This window comes from Mastacembelus armatus, chromosome 14 (genome assembly GCF_900324485.2).
Source record: "Mastacembelus armatus chromosome 14, fMasArm1.2, whole genome shotgun sequence".
Classification (NCBI taxonomy): Eukaryota; Metazoa; Chordata; class Actinopteri; order Synbranchiformes; family Mastacembelidae; genus Mastacembelus; species Mastacembelus armatus.
In genome coordinates, this window is record NC_046646.1 from 3715990 (window position 1) to 3739801 (window position 23812).

The 23812-nt window shown below is 40.4% G+C and overlaps 2 protein-coding genes across 10 annotated transcripts in view; both read right to left on the bottom strand.

The window, feature by feature from the left end:
• dlg2 (discs, large homolog 2 (Drosophila)) overlaps positions 1-4641 on the bottom strand; it is a 222930-nt gene extending 218289 nt beyond the window's left edge. Inside the window, exons 1-2 of the mRNA XM_026328995.1 lie at positions 3328-4641; positions 2760-2891 (exon numbers count right to left, since the gene is read on the bottom strand). Coding sequence (XP_026184780.1) covers positions 2760-2891; positions 3328-3346 — 151 coding nt within the window. The 5' untranslated portion in view covers positions 3347-4641. The remainder of the gene's footprint in view (positions 1-2759; positions 2892-3327) is intronic.
• Positions 4642-7412: 2771 nt separating this feature from the next.
• The window catches only part of sytl2a (synaptotagmin-like 2a), a 31802-nt gene continuing 15402 nt past the window's right edge, over positions 7413-23812 (bottom strand). For 2 of the 9 annotated variants that reach the window (XR_003297006.1, XR_003297005.1), the window contains exons 5-9: positions 17350-17413; positions 17166-17274; positions 15867-16409; positions 12284-15412; positions 11906-11938 (exon numbers count right to left, since the gene is read on the bottom strand). Coding sequence is in view for 3 of the 9 variants with exons in the window: in XM_026328602.2 (XP_026184387.1) it covers positions 13326-15412; positions 15867-16409; positions 17166-17274; positions 17350-17413 (2803 nt within the window). In the remaining 6 variants the exon portion in view is untranslated. The other 7 variants (XM_026328604.2, XM_026328605.2, XR_003297007.2 and 4 more) reach the window with 7 other exon arrangements.

A 23812-nucleotide genomic window follows, 5' to 3' on the forward strand; every position in this document is an offset into this window, starting at 1 on the left:
ATATTAAATTTAATAACTAAATTAGAATAACTGCTGTAACAATTGAATTTCCCCTTGGGGATAATAAAGTACTTCTTCTTCTTCCAATCTAATCAATTATGGAAAAAATCCTAATCACAATCATTTTACGCGACTACTCATTGACTTTAGAAATATGTTACATTTATTGAACAAAACAATGAATTCTTAAAATAAATAATATAAAATATATTCAAATGTATAAATAACGGTGCTGACACCACTGCGTAGAAAATCTTGCAAGCATTTTTGATCCACGTCCGCTTCTTCGAATCCAAACTGTTCCCAAACAACAGAATTGCTTCTACCTTTTTTGTTGACCAAACACTTCTGTGTCTGCTCTCTTTCTGCCATCTTGACTCGCGCTGATTTTTAAATGCTACCAGATAACACATAAGTGACTTGTTTTGCCGACAGTATAGGCTAAGAGACTTCGGGCTTCCAGAGAAAGTGCACATGCACATCATTAAGAACGCAGTTTTTGTATTCGTTGAGAACCGAAATCAAAATCAAAATCAAAATTTGATTAATTGCACAGCCATAGACTCTATCACTTGAATCTGTACTGACCTGAAGCATGTCAAAATGACCGCCCACCTTTTATTTTGGGTGACACCAAAGTCAGAAAGACACAAACCATGGGCCAAACACATCTAAGCCCACATTCATGAATGGAGGGTCTGTTGAAAGACGGTCTGACATTTTCTGTGTACTGAGGGGTGCTTGAAGGTTTCTGCAAGTTATGCAAAGATAGATGATTGTGCTCACCTTTCTCTTGCCACCTATTATCCACCATCCTGCAGAGCGAACAGTTCCTTCAGTAAACAGGCGACCTTGGTGATGGATCTGCTCATGGTAGTGTTTTATGAGAAGAGCTGCAACATGATGGTGGATAGATATTATTAGGGGATTCTTTTCTGCTTGGCTGAGATTTGAGTCACTGATGTGACCACCTACTATAAGGAGCCCATTTTTATCCAGAATGGGGTCTAAGTTCTTTAAAGGACTGGTTTTGGGGAGTTTTACTTGTCTTTGCACACACTTTATTTCTTCAGCGTACACCTCCTGCTGTATTTCACGCATGACAAAGTTCCGAGCTCAGTCAAACTCGTCCACCGTGACTCCTGTTTTACAGTAATGCTAGCCATTACAGTGATTGGGTTTTGCCTGAAGGTGAACTAAAGGTGTGGATGATGTGCAGTAAGCGAGAAAAGGCACGTGCAAGTGACTTCCAGGTGGAAAACTTGGTAAATCTGTCAGAGCCGAGTTGTTTGGTGCAGGCTGTGGTTTTGAGTGTAGATACTTGACGTCTGACATCTGTGTCCACATTGGGCTCAACAAAGTCAAATATGTCGTTGAAGAGGTTCTGATCATGAAACAAGATGTCAGGGCCAGTGAGCCAGTTGCTTAGGGGTAGCTGATATGCAGTAACAGAATGAGTGGATGACACAATTCCTTCTTTGCAGCTGTTGAAGGTGAAATGTCTGTGTATGCCCAGGGAATGACCAGATTAGACAGTTCTTTAAGCGAGTCTTTTCAGCGTGTCCAAAATTCTTCCATGTCTGGAGACAATGGGGTATCCCAGTCCCTATTCTCAACTGTGAGTTCACGCAGAATGGACTTTCCCTGGATAGTGACTGGTGCTACGAAGCCTAGTGGCAGCCCTGTTTATTGTCGATAAAACACCTCGTCTAGTAAAGGGTTTTGTCTCATCTGATACCTTAAAGGTGAAGCAGTCTTTTCCTTGGTCCCAAAGGAGACCAAGGCTACATTGCATGTGCACTGAATCGGCTTCAATGTCTAAGTCTTTGAGGTCTTTTGCATGATCTTGGGAAGGAAAGGCCTCTAAGACTGGCTCTAAGACTTCTGTTAGCTGCTATTTTACACAGTTTTAAGTTTGACTTTTCAAGTGTGTCAAATGTTCTCTGGAGGGACACAGCCATTTCGACATCCTCAGACACACCCTCTTGCATATGGCCTTTCTGGACAAAAAGTGTCTTAGAAAATTTAAATCAGTGTATTGTTTACTGTGAATGTGTGAACAGGATGACATTCACAACACTGTGAAACTGTCACTGCCTCAAAATGATGGGAAAGTCATCTTGTTCACTCATTCACAGAAAACAATACACTGATTTAAATTTTCTAAGACACTTTTTGTTTAGAAAAGACATATGCAGGAAGCTGTGTCTGATCATGAATAAGCATGTGATTTACCTGAGAAGGCAAAGACCCACACAACGACCTGCATAATGAACACGATGACTTTTACATCATTGTGAGGGCAAACACTTTACACTACAGTCTACTTTATCATTTAGCTAATGTGAGTTTAAAAAATTGTTTGTGCACAGTGGACAAGTACAATGAAAGTCATTTGTTTGGCCAAAAACCTTGACAAATCTGTGCATTCTACTAACTTGGAACCAGATCCAAAATAGAACTAGCTATTGGAACCCACCCTAACCAGCATTAAGGCGAAAGCAAATTTTTGCTAAACATATGGCTAGATGAAATAAAATTATGATAATTAAGAGCCTTACAAATTTTTTCTTACAAACAGACTGACCTCAAAATGTATAGTGCTGCAGTATTTCCAAAAAGGTTTTTGTGTCAGTGAAGTAAAATGACCAATGAGTCATTACAATTCACCATGGTAGTCAGACTGAGTTCAATCTAGCCATTACGTAGAGACAGAAAAAAAAGTTGCTGGATGGATTATTTTTGTTTCACAGACTTACCAAGCAGAGCTTCGAACAGGTTGCTTTTGAAAATTCCCATAACCCTTTGAATGGCAATTTTGAGCTGCTGCTCCTCTGGCTTTCTCAGTTTAGTGCAGTACTCCTCCAAAAGTCCCAGAGCTCGCGCTGTGTCTGCAGAGGAGGCAGAGGAAGAGGCAGGCTTTGGGGTTTCCCTGCTTTGTTTTCTTCATATAATTATGCATTCTTCATATATCACTCTGACAACATTTAGTATGATATGAAAAGGCAGCAGCCCTTGCTCACAGTTTAACAGAAACAAAGTACAATGCAATATCTGGCCAAAGGTATGTAGTCAACATTCCAGCATGCATGGGGTGTTTATCTTGTTGATAATATTGAACACACACAAACAGTTGCCACAAAGTTGCCAAGAACACTGTTGTTTCTGCATGATCTTTGATCATACAAAACATGCATATTACAAAGCTACAGGAAAATACTGTGGACAACCAAAGCTTGATACAATTTTAGTGATGAGACTTCTAGGGTCTGATGAAAACTAGAGGAGCCACAACCCTCAATACCTATAGCACACATGCTAACTCACCTTTTTTTCTGATAGGCATGTCTGAGTGTGTCTAAACTGGACTCTTGGTAAGGCCTCCAAATCAGCATTCAGTGCATGGTCAAAAGGGCTTTCTTAGTGGGCTGACAGAAAACAGGAAGCGTTTTGGTAAACAAAGCTCTTTATGGGAAGCCCAGAGGCAAAAACTTCAACCAGTCACTTTGAAAGTAGAGTCTAGGGACTACCAGGAGGCTCCTAAGGAGGTGTCCAAGGATGTCTGTACCGATCAAAGCGAGGAAAAGATTAATTCCACTGACTAGATTCTAGCACGGTGAAATAACATCTGTCCCACATGACAGTGCCAACAGTAATCTGCAAGAAAGAAAGTGTAGCAATGTCTCACCAACTTTTATCTCCTGTGCATTTAGAGTCGTTAAAAAGAGAAGGCTTGGAAATCCCTGGTTTTAATACGATCCACATATGAGGTGGTGCATTACTTCAGTCTGGATCCACTTCAAAAAACATTGGTTGGTTGAAACGATGGCAGACTACAGAAGTGCCGTGTCATGATTGATTCTGTGCTGCCTCTCACAGCTGGGCTGAAGTGCACAACTGGAGACAGACAGGTGGACACAGACAGCTGAAGGCATCACAGACGGATGAAGGATCTGAAGAAAGGCTGCTATGGTGTCCCTTGGTGAGGTCTGAGGGCTGGCCTGAGTTAACACTCTCTGCTCAATGCACAGCGGCACACTTCCCATGTGGTGTGGCAGACTTGGCTCCGTCCTCTGCCTGAAGAACTCATCCACATCAACATTACATATCTGACAGCCTGACAGTCTATAATAAAGTTTCTTTTCTGCCAACAAACCAACATGGAGAGACAAGGGGTGCACTTTATATAAGACGCCAAATTAATGTTTAAAAGAAATGTCTGCTAAGACGTAAGTCACTTCAGAGTTTATGTCTAGAGGTTTTGACTTAGGCACGGATGTGTGCGTACCCCCCATTAGGCGCGGAATGCCAATTCATGACAGGCCCTTTAACGCTGCCAGTTAATGTTTACTCTGTATCGTTACACGAGTATAAACGTGTCCGTTGTCCATCATTAGCTAGCGTCTATGCTAAATAATAGCCAGCAATGCTGCCAAATGAAATGATGCTTTCCCAGCGCGACGCCTGGCTATAATAAAATACCTGGCCTCTGTGGGAGAAAACGCATGGCTCAAAAAGGACTCCATGAATTTTCATATTCCGTAAAACACTGTCACTGTCCCCGAGCTGCCGCAGCTCTGTAGTTTTTAGCCAGGTACTGTACCGTAGCGTTAGCCATAACAACTGACAGCATCACCAAGAGTTTTAAGCGCTAGACACAAGCTACCCACAATCAGGCAATATAAGTCAGTTTGGTGCCTTCAAAATAAAACGGCGTTGTTATCGCATTGTGTTGTGAAACTGAACTCAAAGAAATTGCTGCCTATAATTTTACATGAATTTGGTTTAGAAATGTGCATAGAAGAGACAAGCTGAGGTATGATTTATGGACTAAATAACCAATCAAAAATATTTTTAAACTACACAGTGAAAGCCTCCTCACAGGCCACGTTTCAAAAATAAGTGGAACCACATTGTTCAGGAAACATTTTATTTGCAACACATAAAATTTAAACCAAGAGCCATTTCATTGTTACCATAAATTGTGGTACAGTCACAGTGTTCCTAGGTGTGTGCGTCCTTGACTTCAGTGTAACAATTTCGCATCGGAATCGGAGAAATGGGCAGTAATTAGCGACGCACATGAAAGCGGGAGGAAGATGAAAATTTACTTAGTTTTCATAAAAACATTCTGGTGGGAACACCAAGTCTACCCTATTTATTTTTTAAATGAAGGTAAATTAGAAAACTAGCACAATAAACACAATAAAAGAAGCTGAAACTATTGTCAAATGTAAGTTGTCCACTAAGTTACACACATTGTTCAAAGTCTTACCAGTGAAACCAATTGCCCCCTTTGCAAATTATTGTGTGGCCACATAAGGATGGACAGAAAGTTATTTCTTATTCAAAAATTCAAATTCAAATAACATTAAGCTACTCGAAAAGAAGGAATCTAATTGCTCTGGCAAAGTACAGTATGTTATCTTGATATTTACATTTATAAACCATATTATTTTTATTGCTTTAATTGCTTTTCCAACATAGCAAGCTTCACGCTTTTATTTTGAAGGAACATTTGCCCTAAATCCGGGGCCTATTGCAGTGGGCTTGACGCAACTGTTCAACTTACCTTAGCAACGCAGCGGCTGGTCGCTGCTTAGCTGCCTCCCATCTCGATTGACAGGACATGCAAACCAATTGTATAGTGGGATTTCTTGTCGCATCAGGGAAGATCAACCAGTGAGAAAGCTCTGAAACCTCTGCTAAGGTGACAGTGCATCAAATGTACTGTAGGAAATATGAAAACTGTACTTTACTCTGACTTACATCACTGTACATTAGAATTTAATTACAATTGTTTGTATTATATCATTGTATTATATATTAATATTATGTTATTTTTTTAAATTAGTTTATTATTAGTAGTAGCAATCTACAATTAAACAATTTGCAAAAAACATATAGCCTCTATCAATGCAGTTTTTATAAGAAATATGTTTTATTGTTTTTGTACTTTACTGACACTTCCCAGGCTCATTGAAGAAAGAGGAATGTTTTCTTTCAGAACTGAGCAAGACAGGTCTCAACTCAGCCGTCGTCCTAGCTGGTGATAAATGAAGGGTCTCAAGAGCTGCTGTGATTTGTGGCCCAACAGTGGACTCTGGTGTTCAAGAAAGATTGAACATCTAATATTTAGCTGAGCAGGTGCTGGAGAGGACTACAACTTGAAAAGAGTGAGTGTAATAGCTCCAAAACAAATACAATACAACAAGAATAATACAATTTAGAAGTATTACAAAGACTCAATAACCACATAATAGCATTGTGAATTAGGCTTGGATTTGGAAGTTACTTTGCTTCCTTGACCTCATAATGGTTTCTTTCTGTCGTTTGAAACTTGAGGGTTAATTGTAGATTGTTCTTACTCAAAATTTGTAGTTATTACATATCATACAGTACATTACATATCCAGGCAAGCTTGTAATAGATGAAGCTGATGACTGCGAAATCAGCAGGCACTATAGGCTTAGGCTGTAATACTGCTCTTATACTTTAGCTCTACTACTCTAACACTGAAATGATTTAAAATATGGTCAGTGCTGCTTTCAGGTGAAGTTCTGACTCTTATGAATGAAGTACCAAGTTACATTAATATCTTGTTTATTGAAGATGCACATTATACAGCAACAAAATTATACATAAATTATTAGTGCTCTGATCAAAACAGTGTGTTTTATAACTTAGGTTGTATCCTCTATCTCTTTTATAAATAATTAACTTGAGATGACACTTGGTTTGGACTAAACTAAGGCAACTTGTGTATTCATATTCATTTATCATACAGTGATCATCAGTTATATAATGGCTACACATTGCTCATTAAGGATGTTATTCGACTGATAGTGTACACATGTGGACAAAATTGCTGGTACCCTTCCATTAAAGAAACAGTCTAATGAAATGGGCCTGGACAAAAATGATGGTACCTATAGAAAAGATTGAAAATAATTTCACCATAGAGACATGTTAAACTAAAGTGTGTCCTGTAATTAGCAGAAAGAAAATTATAGACAAGCATGTCTGTGGCGATTCACAGTCATCCAGGTGATGTTATCTAGAGGTTGAGTCATGGACTGGAATGGAACTGGACTTCCTTCGGGTTGGTTTTATTCCAACCCACATCCAAATGGGCTCATTAGGTGAGACAGGGCAGCCTGGTAGATTGAAGACAGGTTATGTCTGAGCCCTCCAGCCCTGTTAAGGGAGGGTTTTTCCATTTGAACACACAGCTTTTCTGACTCCTCTCTCAAACTCTGTCTTCTCTGTCCAAAATATGTACATCGCTGTCTTCAAATAAGTTTCCTGTTTCCTTTAAATGGAGCTGCTCCACCTGTGCTGGGCCATCCTCCTGTTAAGTGGTTGTTTGGTTTCTCCAATGTAGAGTTCTAAGCGTTCTTCCTTACACTGGACAGCATATACTACATTGCTCCTCTTTTGTTTTGGTGTCTGGTCTTTAGGGTGAACCAGTCTCTGTCTCAGTGTGTTGGTGGGTTTGAAGTGAACTGGTGTCTGATGTTTCCCAAAAATCCGTTTAAGCTTTCATATGAATCATTTAAGATGACCAGGTTTTTCCTCTGTGGATCTCGAGGCTCAGCTGTGTCTCTTGTTTTCCTGCCTAAGGTGGATGTTGCCTTGTTAAAAGCCCACTTCAGGGTAGCCACAGGTTTTCATCAAGTCATCAAGACTTTACGCCACAGAGCAAACAACATCCCAACATCCATGAAGGCCAAGAGAAAGGAGGGCACACACTTGAAGACAGTCCTCAAAACAGCTGCCATGATTCAACCTCTAGATATAGACAAGCATGTTAAAGGTAAAGGCATGAAGCATACAAAGAAAAGATCACTGTGACTACTGTGAAACATGGAGGAGGCTCAGTTATGTTCTGGGGCTGCTTTGCTGCATCTGGCACAGGGTGTCTTGAATCTGTGCAGGGTACAATGAAATCTCTAAAAGACTATCAAGGCATTCTGGAGCGAAATGTGCTATTCAGAAAGTTTAGTCTCAGTTGCAGGTCATGAGTCCTCCAACAGGATAATGAACCAAAACACACAGCTAAAAACATCAAGAATGACTAAGAACAAAACACTATTCTGGACTATTCTGAAGTGGCCTTTTATGAGCCAGAAGTCTCACTGAGAGCTCAAAAGGTTGTGCAACAAAATAATAAGGGTACCATCATTTTTTGTCCAGGAAAGTTTCATTAATTTGTTTTTTTAAATGCTTCTGTTGAACCACAATTCAAAACCAATGTCTGATTTTCATTAGTTAGTGTTCAGTCAATTTTTATTTATTATTACTTTTGTCAGTTTCAATGACCGTGTGGGTTTTTCTTTCTTTAACAGAAAGGTACCAACAATTTTGTCCATGTGTGTATATGTCGATTCAGTCAAATCTACATGCAGTGTGCTTCTATAAAGTTTCCACACGTTGCTCATACAGTCTCACTTTGACATGCTTTTTGCCATCACCAACATTCTTAGAGGCAAAACATCCTCTACCCATTCACCATCAGAAACTAACATCTGCTTCCATAAGTTAGCTTCATCTGCCGTTGAGTCCATCCAAACCACTTCCACCCCATAACTCTTTCCTGCACAGAAGGACACTTTTATTATTATGAATGCAATTTATAATTCATATTATTATATATAATAATAGATTATATATTGTAGTCTGCAGGTCTTGTAAAAACAGAAACATCAGAAATGCAAACAAACCCTCAGGGTGAAGGGAGTGTGAGGGGATATTCTATCATCTGTGGAGGACACAAATGCCCAAACAATGGTGTAAACTTTATAATACAGTATATTCATAGTTTTTAACTTGATCACTGATTTGAGACTGAACATTTCTCAAATCAAAGCTGTAGTTTCACAAACTATTTCCACCATCTGGCAGGAAGTGGAAGCTATGGACGGCTGTTGCTACTGGGATATTTATTTTTGCTTTATTTGGCTATATCGACCACTGAGCAGTTTCCTCATCCTCCTCCTCCTTCTCACCTAGTGGGAGCAGCCCTGATGAGATAGGAATCAGAGCTTAAAGATGCGTCCTAGCACTACAAATGGCAACTGTGAATTAAACATTGTAGTGTCGCTTCTCTGTTTAACTGTTAACTTGGCTTTGTAGTGCTGACATTCGAATAGATAAGCAGGATCTGTGTTAACTTATTGGCATTAGATGTGTGATTTTTCCTCTGTAGCATTAGGCAGAACCACTACATTTCGGGTTACTTAGGCAGCAAATGTAACCCTGTTGAAAAGAGTAACAGTGGAGCAGACTCTCACCTGTCCCTAGCCCAAGCCTCAGGCCTCCAATGTAATGATTGTTTAGACGGTCATGATCCCACACTGTGATTTCCACACAGGCCTCTCTGAGGTCCTCTGGTCGGAAGCCATCATACACCATGGTGTGGTTGAACATTGGGTTGGCGGTCCTCTTCACCACCCGGGTTTTCTGATGTCTTTTCCTGCTCATGTCAGGAAGTACGGTGCTGCAGTTGAGAGAAAAGAATGTTGTAAAGGACATTTATTCATTTGGGAAGGCCTGATGCATATTTAGTTATGGAAACAAAAAGTGTTCACACCTAAATATATGAGACAGTTTGAATTATGAATGAATAAATACAGACAAATTATATTCACTTTCAATTTTTTTTTTTGATTCACATAGATTCACATCCATCCATTTTCTATATCCGCTTATTCCTAACCAGGGTCACAGGGATCTGCTGGAGCCTATCCCAGCTCTCTTTGGGTGAAAGTCAGGGGTCCACCCTGGACAGGTCACCAGTCCATCACAGGGCCACATAGAGACAAACAACCTCACACACTCACACTCACTCCTATGGAAAATTTAGAGTCACCAATCAACCTGACATACATGTTTTTGGACTGTGGGAGGAAACCAGAGTACCTGGAGAAAACCCACACAAGCACAGGGAGAACATGCAAACTCCACACAGAAAGGTCGGGTTGCAAACCCATGACCTTCTTGCTGTGAGGCAACAGTGCTAACCACTCAGCCACCATGCTGCCTTGTCTGAGTCAACTAATTATTCCGCTAATAAAATAATTAGCGATTGTATTGTACTTTTGATTTCATTTACCCATGGAGCATACTGTTCAAATATCATTCACTGGAGGGTTCTTATGCTCTAGTTTCATGGTTATTTGGGGCTGTTGTGTCTATTGTGAGCAGGGCTGGTTGTACAGTTTGACAGCAGTAGGAAGGAAAGACAGAATCCTACCATTTCACAAACGGGTCGATTACCATCCCTGTGACTGATAGGAGATTCTTGCAGTCTTTCACCCAAATCTGCACCTCACCAGTTTTCATTGTAGATGTTCTCTTACCTGTAAAAGTAGTCAGCCCACATTAAGTCACAATGATGATAATACTGTGAGGAAATGATACTTTAAACACAGGAGCCACTACTCACTGTGGGACATCTGCAGCAGGAATCTCAGTGCAACTCTCATCTGACCTCTGTTGTCCATGAGATGGGAGGGAGACACGGTTGAGGTTTGTGCTGGCACCTGAAGAACTAAGCTTAAATGAGCAAGTGTCTATTCAAATCACTTCTACAACACACATAGACTTCTTAGAGAAATTGAGTTGTTACCCTGGCTTTTAATGTGTATTCATTTATCTGTGTGTTGCTAAAGTCCCAATCCGACAAATCCAAGTCCATCTGGCCCAGGAAGATATTCCGCCCAAACATGTCATTGTGCCACACAGACATGTTCAAATTTTGAGTTTTCAGCACCTCCATTTTGATTTTGAACTATAAAACAAAAAGAAGGAAACAAAGATGAGAGGCGAAATAAAGAAAGTGCTTATATGAAATATGAAATTCTTACCCTAAGGATTTCATTATAGGTGGGGTTGAAAGTCTTCTTTTTTACAGTGGTTTTTCTTTTTCCCAAATTTGTTATGTCAGGAAGAAGATAACATTTCACATACCTGTAAAAAGACAGCACAGTTAAACTAAAACATATAGAGTGAATTTTTCGAATAACAGCTCTCAAATAAAGTTTAAGAGGTGTTTGACATATATTCAGCCTGGGATATTTCTGATATAACATGATTATAATATAAGATATAAGATGATTTGCCATTTTGATTATACAATAAATAACAAGCACTTACGGATCAGAGCGGTTCTTCTTGGTGTCAGCCACAGCCAGATTCATGCAGTGCACGACAAAGATGTGAAATTCTCCAAGCTTCTGGATGTAGTTCACAGCGAACTGAACACTTCCATGGACTTCAATATCTGGAGGGTTAATGCTGCTGATGCTGTCACTGACCTGCTTATTCAAAAATACAAAATATCACCAGTCCTAAACCTTAATATTTTTATTATCCTGATCTGTAAAAAGTGAAGTAAATTATAAGTAAATTATATTGAAAAAAATATGGAGGTGGACATTCAACTTTCAATGTCTGGCTCACAAGCTATATGCACTGTGTATTTTTTATCGGAAACTTGTATTATTCAGTAAACTGCATATGGACATACAGACAATGTGGAGGCCATTCCAGAGGAGAGACTCGTGTTAGACATGCCTGTGTTTCTTCTCCAGCCCAAGTTAGTCTCAAAAGTGCTGTCACTTTCTGTCTGATAATATCAAAGAAAAACATGAATGATGTTGGTGAGCATAACAATCCCAGAAGAGGAAAAAAGCCAAAATCAGCCATTCCAATCAATTATCTCAATTACCTCTAATGTGAGAAATACCAATGGTAAATAGTCCAACAACTCTGTTGTAGATGTTAAACACTAGATGTAGTTGTGTGTTGTGAGTTCAATGTACAAGAGGCATTGAAGAGGGATTTACCTCATCCTGCTGAAGGACAGGTACCGACACACTGGTTTTCATCTGCTCTGAGATGGTGAGTCTAGAGGCTGATGGAGAAAGTGAAGAAACTGGAAGAAAGACATGACTCTGAATCTCTCACCATCATTAAATATTTTCATATTTCTAACATTGTGACTGCATGTTGAAATGATTTGTCCAGCCTGTGTATGTATTAATAACTGTCTTTAAAAAGAGGTGACCACGTTTACCAACATTCTCACTTATACACATTGTTATTTTTTGGTCTTCTCTTCTCGTAAGAAGAAATAGGTCCATGAGACAGTATTTTTACATACCACTCCCATATACCATAAGAGCATGTAACTTGAAGACTTTTGTTTGTAATAAATATAAAATAATGTACTGGTTATACAATAAAGGTGCATTATCTGAAGAAGAAAGACTACTGTTACTTGTAGGTAAAGTGAGGTTTTCCAAACTTTTGGATGAAGACATGCTCCTTGAAGATAATTGTTTCATAGCTGACACGATCGGAGCACAATTCTCGCCATAACCTGCCACAAATAAACCACAATCAACACTGGAAAATTGACTCACCACAGATTGAATAGAAAACAACTAGTGCTGGTTTATCATGGTTGGATTGCTGAACAGGCCTAGTGAGACCACAGAATTATGAAGGGACTTTTAACCTTTCATTGGGAAGTTAATCAAACGAAATAAATTAGCATATTTTCTGGACTATAAGTCGAATATCAGTCACTTTTAGCAAAAATGGCCTTATTGAACAGAAAAATACATATGGTTAATATGAAACCAGCAGCTGGTTGGCATAAATACTGGAAACAAGGGGGGAACTTGGCTCTCTCTGAAGCCCATCAATTGACACGTTCTATTTTATTTATTTTATTTGTTCAGAATCAAATGATGTAGATTGATTTGCTTAAGTTATTATGAGCATGTATAACTCTAAATGGCATTGTTGTAACCAAGTACACAAGTAGCTTTGGTGTAGAAGTCATATTTTTAATTATACTGAATTATGTTGATCATAGACTAAATTAGCCTGTGAAGAACGTAGGCTAGGCATAACAACAAGCACAAAGACGTTATGATATTCATTCATCTGTGCCAAGTAACGTTAAACAACTCCACCAACATTGATTGGAAGGAGTAGCAGTGTCTCCTCCAGTCAAGAGTGCCATCTAATGCTAGTGACTACTCGACAAAATGACAGTAAATTAATAGGCATAAGTCGCTTTGCTATATAAGTCCCACAACAAGCCAAAGTTCTAAAAAAACTATGACTTACAGTCTGGAAACAGACAGAAAACGGTTTTTTTGGTGATGAATTAAAATGTCAGTGTACAAAAAGTATAAAAAAATAATGTCCGTGGGAGCAGAGCAGTAGTTAGAATTTTGATATTGAGGAATTTGTCAGGTAAGTATACTAATTCTAAGTTAAATTAGACTGTGGTCTCCATTTCTCAATCATTACCTCAAAGAAAGATAAATGGAGAGAAAATTGAAACACTCACTGTCTGAACTTGGCAGAGACAGAGACCAGGCTCCAGTCATTGTTTCTTGGCTGGAGTTTCTGTTTTTACTTTGTACGACACAAGAACTTATTGTGGTAGGATTCACCACAATGGGAATGTCAATCTGGTTTCCAACAAAGTTTTCGAGGGCACTTTGTGGTCTGCCAACTGCATCATTCTGTGCAGCAGCAGTAGCTTTCGTTTGGTGAAAAGCAGGGACATGGGCCTTCTCCTGTTGCCCAAGGTCATGCTGAGGGATTAAAGATCTGGCAAGATGTGTAAAGCTTCCCAATTTCTTCTCTAAAACATGTTTGGATTGTACTTCAGTAGAGGAGCTGGCACAAATTTGTTCTTTTTTTACATTACCAAAGGAAGTCCCTGTGTCCTCTGGATGTATAGGCAGAGGGTGAGAGATGATGTCTCTATTAGGGTAATCTGTCAGCACTGTCTGCTTTGCATCTTCTGAAGGAATCTTCCTTTGTTTTTGCACTAATGGCAGTTTTTCTTGCTCTTTAAACATCTTACTTTTACAGTCGATGTCTATTGGAAAGGTTTTCAAGGGGGAGCCTTCCAAACTGGTTCTATTAGAACTAGAGGATTCTCTAGGTAGGACCTTTGGGTGGCAGGTCTTAGCTGGACTCCTCCTGACATCATCATTCTGGTCTTTTAGTCTTGGCTTTTGGGATCTGCCAGGTCTGAGGGCCCTTTCTTCAGTCTGTGTATCAGCTTTGACTTGGTTTTGGTGACATGTTGAATATATATCCCCAGTACTACCAGAACTACTTAGCTGTAACCTATCTGGACTCTGAGTGACAAAAACTTTGTCTGTCACTTTCAGTGATTTCAAGACAACATTAGACATGGTTGTGTGAGGAGATGTTTGTGCCCCTCCATTAGACTTCACTCTGGTGTCTAAGCAGGTTCCCAGATTGAATTGAGAGGAATTCACTTTGTTACCAAATACTGAACTGTTGGACTCCTTATTGACTCTTGCATTGATTATCCGGGGTCCTGTATATTCCTTCTCCCAGAAATGCTGAAGTTTATTGATCTTGGTTGGCCTGTACACTTTGGGGCTGGAACTGGAATGGGGAAGGAAAACTGGAATACTGCCCTTTTGCTTTGGCGCATTAAAAGTGACAGAGGAATGTGGAGGAATAATGAGACTTCCCTGTGACTCAGAAATTTGTAACTCTGTAAAATAGTCATCTGTCTCCTCATAAGTGATGACGGGATATGCTCTGTATCTGCCATCTTCTTTTGATAAATCTAATGGCAGGCTAACTTCACTGTGTGGTAATAGAATCTTTTCTTCAGACCTGCCAGCAGTATCTTCAGTTACTTCCATTTGAACTAAATGACTGTTGATATTTTCCACAGAAGCCTGAAGGCTATGTGAAATGTCGAAGATGTTGTACTGCCCTGCCTCTTCTCTGGTAAATATTATTTTAGGATCAGTGTTTTCTGTCTCGCAGAAAGCTTTAAGATTGGATAGTCTATCTGGAAATGGAACTCTATCTTCTGTTTGTTTAAATGTTGTGTTCTGCAGTGCTGTGGGTTGTAGTGTTGTGACATCTGTCATCCCAGTGAGTTTAGCTTCATGTTTGACACTTACAGTTTTGTCCAAACTGGTGTCTGCAGCACACTGATAGAGATTCTGTGTATTGCCTGTGTCTTTATGTTTAGATACCTTCACCTGTTCTTTCTGTGGACTCTGGACATCAGAACATTTGTCTTTCTCTCTTCTAAAAAATCCAAGTTGTTTTTGGGAAGGCTGTGCTGAAACAGCATGAGACGAACACTTCCAGCTGCCATTAGTTGAAGATGTTGCATCTGAGACCTTACCAGAAATATCAATGCTATGTTCAGGAAGCTTTTCTCGTTGAATATGGTGAACAGTTGGCCGGTCCGTGCCTTTAGCCTGAGCGTGACAGTCTTCAGACTCTGTCTGCAGGTGACCAGGATTACCTGACATCTGCTCATCAGAAACAAAGCTGAGCACTGCAGTGCTCAGGGGCTCTGAATTACAGTGCTCACAGACATCTGCAAAGACAGCAGCCACCGATTGGATCACTCACTGACACACATACATAATATAATGGTTGTAGTGGAACAGTGTTTTACTAATCCACTAAATAGTTACCTGTGTAGGCTTTGTCTTGGTACATTACTGTCTACTGTAGGAAGACACTTTTATTTCAGGTACATTCTACAAATTGTTATTAGTGGCAGAAAATTGTTGTCTTTATCAGACCACCAGAAGATGAATTATAAATACTTATTTCAACCTATGATCTTCAACTGTGGGCCAAATACATTTAGCAGATAATCAAGGTTGTACTTTAGATAAACTCATACACTTGAATTTCATTTCACAGTAATAGAATGTACAGTGAAATCAAATTATTTAATCAAAACAGACTTAGCCCTGCTGTTATTATTATTGTATACTTGTATACTCTTTTGTTAACTGATTATTTTTGAATAAGAATCTTACCACCAAACACTTGATACTGGCCAGCATCTTGCTCTTGGAAGTTTGCCTCATTTGAGCAAATGAGTTTCACTTGTTTTGGATTGAGCAAAGGCCTTTGTGTGCCAGCAGTGGTACTTCCAGTATTGTCAAGGTCATGGTTATTTGGATAATTGTTATCTATCTCACGTGGAGTGATGGAGTCAGTGCCCAGGAAACTGTGTTCTCCTAGTTGCTTCCCATCCTGCCGCTCCATTCCACTCCGACCAAACAAAGAGCTGAACCTCACCTGCATCATATCTAGCAAGGTGTCAGTGGGAATCTGCAGGTCAAGGTGAGAGAACAAAGAGTCTGTGTAGCCAGAAGTGGACAAGTGCTTCAGGATTTCCTGATGACCAGCAGAAGTGTGTCTATCTTCTGGCGCCTCTATGTCAGCAAAACAGTCCTGAGAATCAGTGCTGATAGCTTTGTTTTTCAGCACTGGCATGGAAACAGATTCATTCTGGGTACCCAAGCTATATTTAGTGTCTTGTCTGAAAACGCATCTGTCAGATGGTCGTAAGGGCTCTGAAAATACAAAAAACAAACAAAAACAAGAAAACATTTTATTCTGCAACTCTGGATGTTTCAGCAACAGTTTTCTTATTTACACTCCCATTAAACAAGCATTAATCTAAATTAATCTAAAAGTGTCAGACAGACAATAGTCAGACAGGACATTTTACTGCAGAATGCATAGTTTGATATTTTTAAGTATATATTTTGATGATAATATTTATGTTTCTTACCAATCATATATTTTTTCCAACAGAAGCAGCAGCCACAAGTCATGCAATATAGATTAAGGCTTTGGAATGTGTTTCAATGTAATCCTCTGGTTAATCTGGCAGCCTTGTGTATATGGACTTCCCTACACTTTTACAGCCTTTGGAAAAGAAATCTATGGTCCCACCTCTTGAGCCAATGACTCTAGCTCATTTTGTCCCTTTTCTACAATTTCATCTGCCATATGCAATGTACTCAGATTATAAAATAATATGGAATAATAAACCAGTGGATGCTTTCAACTACTATGCAATGACTGCATGCCAACATGCTGTTCACAGGAAAAATTGAAGCAGCTGAAGCGTAAAGAACCCACATCAGGAAATTAAATAGGTATAACTTACAGTGGTTTGTAGTATAACTGCTCTCACACTCTCATCAAGCAGCCAACTCAGTTCAAAACAATAAATAATATGTCATTAGATCACAGTGAATAGAGTAATCTACTTACAATACATATTTAAAATAGCACAATCTGGGGTTTTTATATACACTCACCCAAATTTTGTGTCTGAGTTTCCTTCACTGCTCTGTACAATAATTGATGGTCCTGTTCTTCAGAGATGTGACTTGCACTGTACTCACTGTTGAAAGGATTTTTTCTCTGCTTCAAAACAAAAGAGATACATTTAACCCTTAACACTTTAAAAATTCTGAATTTGTTTTCCACATAGAATCCTACCTTTATGGGTGACTGAAAAACTGGCTTATCTTGTGGTATTTCAAAGAGGTTCTGGTTTTGATACCTATTAAAGTAAAGAAAAAATATATGCTGTGGTAAAGATGAAGATATGATGCAGAACTTTCAAAGTCCGCTTGCTCATGTAAGTGCATTACACTCCCTCCTACTCACTTTTTTACGACAGGTACAGTGGGTACGGAAAGTATTCAGACCCCTTTAAAATTTTCACTCTTTGTGTCATTGCAGCCATTTGCCAAAATCAAAAAAGTTCATTTTATTTCTCATTAATGTACACTCAGCACCCCATCTTGACAGAAAAAAACAGAAATGTAGAAATTTTTGCAAATTTATTAAAAAAGAAAAATTGAAACATCACATGGTCATAAGTATTCAGACCCTGTGCTCAGTATTGAGTAGAAGCACCCTTTTGAGCTAGTACAGCCATGAGTCTTCTTGGGAATGATGCAACAAGTTTTTCACACCTGGATTTGGGGATCCTCTGCCATTCTTCCTTGCAGATCCTCTCTAGTTCTGTCAGGTTGGATGGTGAACGTTGGTGGACAGCCATTTTCAGGTCTCTCCAGAGATGCTCAATTGGGTTTAGGTCAGGGCTCTGGCTGGGCCAGTCAAGAACGGTCACAGAGTTGTTCCGAAGCCAGTCCTTTGTTATTTTATCTGTGTGCTTAGGGTCATTGTCCTGTTGAAAGGTGAACCTTCGGCCCAGTCTGAGGTCCTGAGCACTCTGGAAGAGGTTTTCTTCCAAGATATTTCTGTACTTGGCCACATTCATCTTTCCTTCAATTGCAACCAGTCGTCCTGTCCCTGCAGCTGAAAAACACCCCCACAACATGATGCTCCCACCACCATGTTTCACTGTAGGGATTGTATTGGGCAGGTGATGAGCAGTGCCTGGTTTTCTCCACACATACCGCTTAGAATTAATGCCAAAAAGTTCAATCTTGGTCTCATCAGACCAGAGAATCTTATTTCTCATAGTCTGGGAGTCCTTCATGTGTTTTTTGGCAAACTCTATGCAGGCTTTCATGAGTCTTGCACTGAGGAGAGGCTTCCGTCGGGCCACTCTGCCATAAAGCCCCGACTGGTGGAGGGCTGCAGTGATAGTTGACTTTGTGGAACTTTCTCCCATCTCCCTACTGCATCTCTGGAGCTCAGCCACAGTGATCTTTGGGTTCTTCTTCACCTCTCTCACCAAGGCTCTTCTCCCACGATTGCTCAGTTTGGCTGGACGGCCAGGTCTAGGAAGAGTTCTGGTCGTCCCAAACTTTTTCCATTTGAGGATTATGGAGGCCACTGTGCTCTTAGGAACCTTGAGTGCTGCAGAAATTCTTTTGTAACCTTGGCCAGATCTGTGCCTTGCCACAATTCTGTCTCTGAGCTCCTTGGGCAGTTCCTTCGACCTCATGATTCTCATTTGCTCTGACATGCACTGTGAGCTGTAAGGTCTTATATAGACAGGTGTGTGCCTTTCCTAATCAAGTCCAATCAGTTTAATTAGACACAGCTGGACTCCAATGAAGGAGCAGAACCATCTCAAGGAGGATCAGAAGAAATGGACAGCATGTGAGTTAAATATGAGTGTCACTGCAAAGGGTCTGAATACTTATGACCATGTGATATTTCAGTTTTTCTTTTTTAATACATTTGCAAAAATTTCTACATTTCTGTTTTTTTCTGTCAAGATGAGGTGCTGAGTGTACATTAATGAGAAATAAAATGAACTTTTTTGATTTTGGCAAATGGCTGCAATGACACAAAGAGTGAAAAATTTAAAGGGGTCTGAATACTTTCCGTACCCACTGTATGTTTTGGTCAGTGGTCAGTACAATAATCTCATGCCTGTCTTATATTCGATGAAAGTGCTCACATAAACTACACTATAATTTCTCATCTCACATGTTATGGGATAAATAATTACAGTAACTTTTAAGAACAGGGGCATAACTCCTCAAAACTATAGGCAGTATATAAGGTGTATGATATTTATTGGTCTGATCATTCATGTGAATACATGAATAAATGTGATGTATTCATTTACTGTGTACACACTCTCACTCATTTGCCATCACATTCTTCCTCCACTGGTCCAGGTGATCCTGGTACTGTAACTGTTTACTGTAACACACCTGATGTAGTAGAGCTTTTTAACTTTATTTCCAATATTTATAACATGTTCCTTTTTGGAACTTGTAGTTTTGTAATTCTCATTCAGTTAAATATAGGCAACAAATTTTTAAGTCAAATAAATATTATGGATTATTTTTATGCAGAGATGTGGCTGCCTGCAGGATGGGAGTGGTAGTCAAATTGCTTGAAGTGGCTATATCTGGTGTGGGAGTGCATTAGAGGATCGCCCCCTGTTGGTGTTGCTCTCCGGGTAAGCGAATCACTTTTGTCTTGCAAGCGTATCGTGTTGTGTGTTCGTCTACACACAGTTCGTCACATAGTTCGTCTACAGACTAGCAACAGACTAGCTACGATTTAACACACCTAAAAACTAACTAAACTCTAAACAATTCATTAACCGCTACATTCCGGTACTAGTCAAGTACCTTTCTATTTTGACCGGTATTTATTGCTATTTCCTGACTTAGCGCTCGTTGGCCTACCGGTTAGCTTAGCTAGCTAGTTAGCTTAGCTAACATGGCCTCTCCCTCTCTCTCTCTTTCTTGCTCGGTGTGCCACATGTTTAGTTATTCCTCTGCCTCCTTTAGCGATAATGACACCTGTAATAAGTGTAAGGCTCTGTTAGCCTTGGAGGCGAGGATCACTGATTTAGAAGCGCGGCTCCGCACCTTCGAACAAAAGCCAGCTAGCCCCGTTAGCTGGTGTGGAGCCACCGAGCTCAGGGTCTGTTAGCGGTCCAAGGGCAGCTCCGGAGCAGCCCAGAGAATTAGCCTGGGCGACGGTCCGACGGAAACGTACTCCTAAGCAGAAGCCCACGGCTCATCGCCTGCCTGTTCACGTTTCTAATAGATTTTCCCCGCTCAGCGACACACCCGCTGAGAAACCGACTCTGATAATTGGCGATTCCATAGTCAGGAACGTGAAAATAGAGACACCAGCGACCATAGTCAAATGTTTCCTGGGGCCAGAGCGGGCGACATCGAGTCAAATCTGAAGCTGCTGGCTAAGGCTAATCGGAAATATGGAAAAATTGTTATTCACGTCGGCATCAATGACACCCGATTACGCCAATCGGAGGTCACTAAAATTAATGTTGAGTCCGTGTGTAACTTTGCTAAATTAATGTCGGACTCCGTAGTGTTCTCTGGACCCCTCCCCAATCTGACCAGCGATGACATGTTTAGCCGCATGTCGTCGTTCCGTCGCTGGCTGTCTAGGTGGTGTCCAGCAAACGATGTGGGCTTCATAGACAATTGGGCCACTTTCTGGTTAAAACCGGATCTGGTAGCGAGAGATGGCATCCATCCCACTTTGGATGGTGCAGCTCTCATCTCTAGAAATTTGGCCGAGTTTATTAGCCGACCTAAAGCCTGATGATCCAGGGTGGGGACCGGGATGCAGAGACTCAGTCTAAAACGCCTCTCTGCAGTTTCCTTAGAGCCGCGGCCCCCCTCAAAGCACATAGAGACTGTGTCTGCCCCTCGAACATATAAATCAAATAACTCAGAAGTTAACAGAAAAGGAGTTATTCATAAAAACGTAATAAAAATTAAGACCTCCTCTTATTGAACAGAAAAACAGAACTGTCAAATGTGGATTAATAAATATCAAGTCTCTTTCATCTAAATCTCTGTTAGTGAATGATTTGATAACTGATCACCAAATTGACCGACTTTATCTTACTGAAACCTGGTTACAGCAGGATGAATATGTCAGTCTGAATGAATCAACCTCCCTCAGTCATAAAAATTGTCATGTTCCTCGAAGTACAGGTCGAGGTGGAGGAGTAGCTGCAATCTTCCACTCAAACTTATTATTAAACTTTCATCCTTAGAACAGTTATAACTCATTTGAGAGCCTCACTCTTAGTCTCTCACATCCAAACTGGAAAACACAAAAACCAGTTCTACTTGTCATTGTGTACCGTCCACCTGTCCCTTACTCAGAGTTTTTAACTGAATTCCCTGACTTCCTGTCTAATTTAGTGCTTAGATCAGATAAAGTCATTATAGTGGGAGATTTTAACATTCATGTAGATGTTGAAAATAATGGCCTCAGCATTGCATTTAATTCTCTATTAGATTCAATTGGTTTCATTCAAAAATGTTAATAAACCCACCCACTGTTTCAGTCACACCCTTGATCTTGTTCTGACCTATGGCATCGAAATTGAACATCTAATAGTTTTTCCCCCAAATCCTGTTTTGTTAGATTATTCTTTAATAACTTTTGAATTTAAAATGATGGATCATGCAGCGTTTGGAAGAAAATTCCACTACAGCAGATGTTTATCCGACAACGGATAAATCCTCTACTACAGTAGCTCTTGAATCATCTGAAGACCTCAGTTATGTTTAGACTGCTTCTCTCCCATAGATCTCTCTGAATTTACATCAGTAGTTGCTTCATCGAAATCATCAACGTGCCTCTTAGACCCCATCCCGACTAGACTGCTTAAAGGCACCCTGCCATTAATGAACTCATCTTTATTGGACTTGGTAAATTTATCTCTAGTATCAGGCTACGTACCACAGGCCTTTAAGACTGCAGTAATCAAACCCTTACTCAAAAAGCCTAGTCTTGATCCAGGAGTCTTGGCTAATTATAGACCAATATCCAACCTGCCATTTATTTCTAAAATCCTAGAAAAAGCTGTTGCTAAGCAGCTATCAGACCACTTACACAGGAATGAACTATTTGAAGATTTAGAGGATTTAGAGCACATCATAGTACAGAAACAGCACTGTTGAAAGTTACCAACGATCTTCTCTTAGCCTCAGATAATGGACTTGTTTCAATACTTGTCCTCCTAGACCTTAGTGCAGCATTCGACACCATTGACCACAACATCTTATTACAGAGACTGGAGCATGTGATTGGTATCAGAGGAACAGCGTTAAAGTGGTTCCAATCCTATTTATCGGACAGATTCCAGTTGTTATGACCCTAGGGGTCATTATGTGTGTGTGGTTGTGTGTTATTGGCCCTCCCCATTACGTGTGTATGTGTGTGGGTGTGACGGAGGCTGAAGTGGGCGTGGACTCGAGGACCCCGTGGATTGGACTTCCGGGATTGGTCCAACACTTCCCGGAAGGACGATAAGAGGCCCACGGACTGCTGTTCGAGAGAGCTATTTCCCACCTTTGCCATTCCCAGCTATTTTGATAGAGATTTCGATCGCGTAAATTAGTTAGAGATTAGGTTTTTGTTTCGATTAGAAGATTTAGTATTGATAGGATTTTCGTTGTTTAGATTAGAAATATTTAGATTCTTAGTTTACGTTTGTTTTGTTTTCTCCTGTTTGTTTTAGGAGTTTCCAGGCTAGTGACCTGTGATTTTTGACCTGTGTTTAAACAGAATAAATATTCTTGTTAATTGTAGTTCGTCCAGTTCGTGTTTGTTGAGAGTGGAAGAGGTTTGGAGGAAAACTCCACAATCGTGTTACGCTCCGGCAACCCCTAGGCTGGGGCGTAACATAGATTTGGGGGCTCATCCGTCGCGTTTTGCGTACCGTTCCCAAATCATAGATTTGGGGGCTCGTCCGCTTTTTTTTTCTGGTGTGTGTCGACCGTCCTTTGCCGGATTCGTCAACGAGATACGTCAGTGTTTACTCTTCTGTCTGTTTCGCAGTTTTTTCTTTTTGTGGTGGTAGCAGTATGAGTGTGGAATTCAAATTGGAGGATTTCACTATGGATCCAACTGTAGATAAGTTGGATAGGTGCCGCAAGGCTGATTTGGTGTTAATCGCCAATTTTTTTGACGTGCATGTGCCATTAAATGTAAAGAAGGAGGAGATTAAACAACTCCTCATATCAAAGCTGACGGAAAGAGGGTCAGTTGGTGGGCCAACTCCTACAAATGGAGTCGGGCCGGGTGATCTGGCTGGTGTTCCTACCCCACCTAAAGACCTCCCAGTCCAAGCTGGACGTACAACAGAGGAGTTGGAACTCACTCTACGGATTCGGGAGGTGGAGCTGCAGAACAAGCGGTTGGAGGTGGAAGCCATGCACCTAAAGGTAAGGGTTCTGGAGTTGGAGCAGGGAGCTGCTATCGCTGCCAGTCCCTCCTTTCAGTCACCTATTTCCAGACCCCACGAAGGCTTTGACGTGAGCAGGCACATAGCTTTAGTACCACCTTTTAGAGAGTCTGAAGTGGACTCTTACTTCAGCGCATTTGAGCGTATAGCTGCCACCTTGAATTGGCCAAAAAATGTGTGGTCTCTGTTGCTGCAGTGCAAATTTGTTGGGAAAGCCCAAGAAGTGTGTGCGTCCCTATCTATCGAAGATAGTTTAGATTATGATACAGTTAAAACCACAGT